This window comes from Microtus ochrogaster, chromosome 1 (assembly GCF_000317375.1).
Source record: "Microtus ochrogaster isolate Prairie Vole_2 chromosome 1, MicOch1.0, whole genome shotgun sequence".
Classification (NCBI taxonomy): domain Eukaryota; kingdom Metazoa; phylum Chordata; class Mammalia; order Rodentia; family Cricetidae; genus Microtus; species Microtus ochrogaster.
The window spans coordinates 37,203,205-37,209,246 of NC_022009.1; the positions used below are offsets into that span (position 1 = coordinate 37,203,205).

Genomic DNA, 6,042 nt, shown 5'->3' on the forward strand with positions numbered 1-6,042 from the left:
CAGCCAGTGTTCTTAACTGCTGAACAAACTCTCCAGCCTCTACTATATATACTACCTGATTTGGATAATCAAATATTTTCTTTACATAGTTTTTCTAAAATATTTTTCTAAAAAATAGTGGTTCTCTAGTTTCAAAAGTGCTGCCATGATTTAAAGGCCTAAATTTGCCTTCCCCAGAACCTATTCTTCAGTGGAGTCTTGGATCTAAAATGTCTGAAGCACTTGTCAAACAATTGTATCCACATGTGACAGATATCCGAGTGGCAAAGTGCCCCTGTGCCAATGATGTGGCATTAATTGGCTATATTTTGAACTCGACATATAATGGTAAGTTTACAGTCTTATTGACTGTTGAGGTAAGCAGTGTTATATATTTGTTAAGGGTGGTTTTAAGTGGAAATACACACTAAATGCATATAGAGAATAAAATTTACTGTTTGTCACTCTACCTCTTCTGCTTGCCAGTGTGAGCTGCTAGGAGAGGTCCTCCTTTGTTGTGGCCTTGTGCCATTCAAATGGTGACTTAAAACAGGACATGGTGGTGTGTGCCTAAATCCCAGTTACTTGGCAGACTAAGGCAAAGCAATTGAGTTTGAGGTTAACCTTGTTAGACCCTATTTCAAAACTAGTTAACCAAGTCAGTCAAGTAGTAGGTCCCCTGTCCTCTGTTCTTCATAAGTTTGTTACAGTTTTCCAGAGATTCTTAATTGCTTCTGGTCTATCTTCATTTTCTGCTATGTATAAAACAGTATTATTATTCCTGGGACACTACCTTATTGTATTTATTACAGACATATTTTCAATGATTGTTAAATACCTAATGGCATATGCAAGAAAAACAGCTGTTTTTCTCTAGACTCTGATTTATCACACTTGTGGAGTCAAATGTATGGATTTCCCACACTGAGTGATTTTTCTTGGCATATTGGAGGTGCCAAGTGGGTATCTTGTGATTTAATTCAACTCTGGCAATAGATACATAGAGCTAGTATCAACGCTCACAAATTAGAAAGACGGTTTTTCATTTTAGAGTCTAGGCACAAGTGCCAGGTTGTGACCCGTGCTTCTAACCTGGATGCTGTAAATTGAAGCCCTATAAGCCCCTTCTGAAATTCAAGACTTTGTTACACTGTTCACAGAACTCAGGGCAACCCACAGAACTCAGGATCTGAGATGCTTGTCCTGCTGGGAGATGGATTGTACTGGGCAGCAGAGCTCCTAAGGGCTACAAGCAGAAAGGTTGAGCCTGGTGAACCTCAGGGTGGCAGCCATAGAGTGCAGGGAAGTGTGTGGCAGCAAGGACCTTGGATGACCCAGGATGCCCGCCTAGCTGTAACACACTTTGATTCTAGGCAATAACAGAATATCTGAAACAAGTATCTTGGCAATGATCCAGTATTTATGGTGCTTCAGAAACCAGAAACCTTGAACCTGGCCAATATTTGCATGTAAAGCTGTCTGGGCAGTGTATGTGTGTGTGACACACACACACACACACACACACACACACTCATATATGTTGTAGAATATTATTTTAAGATGTGTTATGCTTTGGAACTTCTTTTTAATGATGCAAAGATGTGTTTGATTAAATAAAATTCACCTGTGATCAGGAGCCTGAGTCAGCAAGTAGCTGACTGGAAATTGTAGGGAGGAGTCAGGTGGAGAAGGGATTTTAAGGAGGGGCCAGCAAAAGTATGAGAACTTCTTGGGAAATGCCAGGCGGTGATCTAGGTAAGCTGCTTGCTATTCAGCCTCCCTGGGGAGCAGAATTCTAGGTCAACCTTTGAATCTTGAATTCTCTAGAGGGACAGAGTAAAAATAAAGCTATGGTGCCTAGAGGGAACAGATTTTTCTCAGGCTGTGGCCTTTGCAGCCAAACTGCTGCTGGTAGTGACAGAGCTGCCATTGCTGACTAGGATAGCCGTATCTTAGAAGGTAGCAACAATTAGAAAAGAAAAGAGCAGCTACGTGTGTGTGTGTGTGTGTGTGTGTGTGTGTGTATAATGTGTGTATGTATATATACATATATATTATGTTATAAACTATAGTTTCCAGTGCCACTGTGATGAATGAATATTTGCTGGAGCACTGGGAAAGACAGAGGAATGGATTGGTGATTAAGCAGCGGGGAGATGTGGGCCTAGAGACTCAACAGTGGTGGTAAGAGAGAGAAGGCTTTAGTGGACAGGAGAGCATGTCATGGCTGAATAGGGCCAAGAGGGCAGTATGCAGCAGTCTGGAGCTTTCAGCCTCTTAACACACTTCTCAGCCAGATGACTGTCCTGGTTCTGAGCAATGATAGGATGTTCAAGATGAAGAATGGTCCATTTTCTGGTTTGGAACTCTTAAAAAAACCTCTATAGTCTGTGCTGTCCCTGAAGGCCACTTTGGTACCCTTCATCCACTGCCCCAGGCTATGTTGAAGCTGGAGGTTCATGTGGTGCTTATGGTCCTACAGCACCTGGGAGCCATGTTGAGGTCCCTGGCCAGAGGTACCACTTAAAGCCATACAGATATTCTGGGTCAGGGCCACTGTCTGTGCCATCCTGAAGTTCGTGAGCTGTACTTCTGACAGGGGCCATGTTGATGTGGGTAGTCTGTGTTGCCTACCGAGGCCACGGTGATGTCTAGGTCCGGGTTGTCTCCTGAGACCATGCTGAGGTCTGTGTCCTGTGCTAATGTTAGAGATCATGTGAATGTCTGTGGTCCATGCAGTCACCAGAATACATGTACAAGTCCATAATTCATGCCTCTACTGACTGTGAAGAACATGGAAGCCACTTTTGCCATGGTATTGATGACTGCAGACTCACAGTTGAGAAAGAAACATGGAAGGCTTCCATGACAACTTCTACCACACCCCACCCCACCCAAAAGTAACAAGCTTGACAGGTGACTATTGAAGATAATTCTTAAAAATAAGTATGATGGGCATATTGAAGTGTAGCTCTCCACAGCTGAGGTCTTCTGGTAGGGGTGTGGGTTTCCTTTAAGGGACTGGCCACCAGAATTTTGAGCATACTCTAGTGAGTATATATGGGCAACACAAATTGAAATTGTTCTTTTGTTTTGCTTTTTTTTGCATTTTGTTTCCTTTTTTCTTTTTCTTCTTCCTCTTCCTCATCTTCTTTTGGTGTGTGTGTGTTGGGGGGAAGGGTGGGGAGGACAGACCTGGGAGGACTGGGAAGTGATATGCTTGGGGTCCATGATGTGAAATTCCCTAATCGTCAATAAAAACATATTACAGAATAAAAAAGAAGTTGTATTCTTGTGGTAGTTTGAAAGTAATTGGCCACCATAAGCTCACAGGGAGTGGTACCATTAGAAGGTATTGCTTCATTGGAGTAGGTGTGGCCTTTTTGAAGGAAGTATGTCACTGTGGGGACAAACTTTAAGGTCTCATGTATGCTCAAAATAACACCCAGTGAGACACACCACTTCCTGTTGCTTGCAAGATGGAGAACTCTCAGCTACTTCTCCAGCACCATGTCTGTCTATCTGCCACTGTGTTCCATCATGATGATGATGAACTGAACCTCTAAACTGTAATCAAGCCACCCCAATCAAATGTTTTTCTTTATAAGAGTTGTCATGATCATGGCGTTTCTTCATAACAATAGGGATCCTAACTAAGACAGAACTTGGTACTAAGGACTGGGGCATTGCTGTGATAGGCTGGACCATTTTTTTTGTTTGAATGAATGTGAGATTTGGGACTGTGGATTGGAAAAGCAGTTGAACACTTTAAGTGCTGCTTAATGGGCCTTAGAAATAGGAACATGGAAGACTGTGTGTACTAAGAGTTATCTGAACTGTGGGGGGCTATCTTAAGATGTTTTGGAGGATAGTAATAATATGTGATCTAGAGACTGCTCTTGTGACATTTTGGTGAAGAAAGTGGATGCCTTTTGCCCTTGTCCAAAGGATCTGCCTGAGGCTAACATGAAGAATTTTGGATTAATTTTTGGGTTAGTTCCATTGGCATAGGAAATCTCAAACAACCTAGTATAGACTGTCATGTGTTTACTAATGGTAACTCTAATGAAAATCTATAATGAAAATGAGCAAGCTGAGCAAGGACAAATACAAAATGTACAATTTGAGGAGAAAAGAAGTGCTGGGAAGTGGAATGGAGCTAAGTGCCCTGTTCAAGGAGATAAACAGATTAAGAAATGGAATAAAGGGAGTGGTCATCTCAGACCAATATCCCACCCAGCTAAGTTTTCAACTTGTGAAAATGAATTAAAGAAACACTTAGAATTGGGTGTGGTGGTACTGCCTTTAATCCCTGTTGTAGTAGGAGCTGTGGGCTGCGTCCCTGCCACCTGGCTAGTTTATACACGAAGTAACCACACCAAATTGTATTTGAGGAGCCTCAGGCCACGTCTGGCCACCCAGCTAGCTTATACCTGAAATAATTACACAGAAACTGTATTCATTTAAACACTTCCTGGCCCATTAGCTCTAGCCTCTTATTTGCTAATTCTCACATCTTGATTAACCCCTTTCTAATAATCTATGTATCACCACGTGACTGTGGCTTACTGGGAGAGATTCAGCATGTCTGACCTGGTGGCTGGCTTCATGGTGGCTCTCTCTGCCTGCCTTTTCCCCAGCATCCTGTTCTGTCTACTCCACCCACCTAATTTTCTGCTCTATCAAAGGCCAAGGCAGTCTCTTTATTTAACCAATGACACATAGATAGAAGACCCTCCTACACCAAATCCCAACACTGGGAAGGCAGAGGCTATCAGATATCTGAGTTTGAGGTCAGCCTGGCCTACAAAGCGAGTAAGTTTTAGGACACTTAAGCTTAGACAGTGAAGATGTAATTGAAAGAGGGGAGCATGTTCCAGGCCCAGCATGCAGCAGAACTTGGTAGCTTCATGTATGTGGTTCTGACTGTAGAGTCAAGGATAGAAGAAACAGGCTATGGAATTTGCCCCTATACCTAAGGAAAACCACTAAGGCCAAGCATGTGTCAGGGGTGTTCCTGTATGGAGGCCCAGAGAAGCCATTGTGTGAAGCTTTGAAGTTGAAGCCTAGATTGCCTTGTCTTGCCAAGATGTCAATAATTCCAGAGCCATGGGATACCTGCCAAAGAAAAGAGCTATCTTAGCATCCCAGGAGTATTGCTGTTGACAAAGCTGAAAGGAGTTGGTGATCTGAAGAGCGCTTTGACATCAGACACGGAGATGCAGAGTTTGGAGTTTGCCCAGCTGGGTTTTGGTCTTGCTTTAGTCCAGTATTTTCTCACTATGCTCCCTTCTCTGCATTTTGAAATGATAACCCAAATATATATCCTGTGCCATTATATGTTTGAAATATGTGATCTGTTTTTTGATTTCATGTTTATAGGGGATTACAGTTAAGAGATTGCATGAATCTTCGAAGAGGCTTTGAACTTTGGACTTTTGAACTTTGTTGTGACTTATAGGGACTTTTGAAGTTGAACTAAATGCATTTTGTGTTATGATAGTGTTATAAGCTTATGGGGGCTGAGGAGTGTAATGTAGTTTTAATGCAATTGGGCCAATAAGCTCATAGGGAGTGGCACTACTAGGAGGTGTGGCCTTGTTAGAGGAAGTGTGTCACTGTGGGGGCAGGCTTTGAGGTCTCATATATGTTCAAAATACCACTCAGTGAGACACACCATTTCCTGTAATGTGCAAGACATGGGAATCTCAGCTATTTCTCCAGTGCCATTCTTGCCTGATGCCACAATGAACCTTCATGATAATAATGGACTAAACTGCAAGTGGTCTACCCCAATCAAATGTTTTCTTTATGAGTTGCTATGGTCATGATTTCTCTTCACAGCAATAGAAACCCTAACAAAGGCAATTCTGTTATGTGAGGATGGTGTCCCACACTCTTAGCCTGAAGCAGAAATATTGTTGCAGGCAGCCTTATCTCACTTAGTGAATTCTAGGCTATCCTAGGTCAACAGTAAGAGGGGAAGAACAAGCAAGTCAATGAGGAGATAGGAGAGAGAGAGAGAGAGAGAGAGAGAGAGAGAGAGAGAGAGAGAGAGAGAGA

At 42.5% G+C, this 6,042-nt stretch overlaps 1 protein-coding gene across 1 annotated transcript in view; it reads left to right on the top strand.

Annotated features, from left to right (window-relative positions):
• The window catches only part of Catsperb (cation channel sperm associated auxiliary subunit beta), a 185,433-nt gene that overhangs the window by 51,269 nt on the left and 128,122 nt on the right, over positions 1-6,042 (top strand). The window contains exon 6 of the mRNA XM_013349585.1: positions 178-327. Within this exon, the coding sequence (XP_013205039.1) occupies positions 178-327 (150 nt within the window). The remainder of the gene's footprint in view (positions 1-177; positions 328-6,042) is intronic.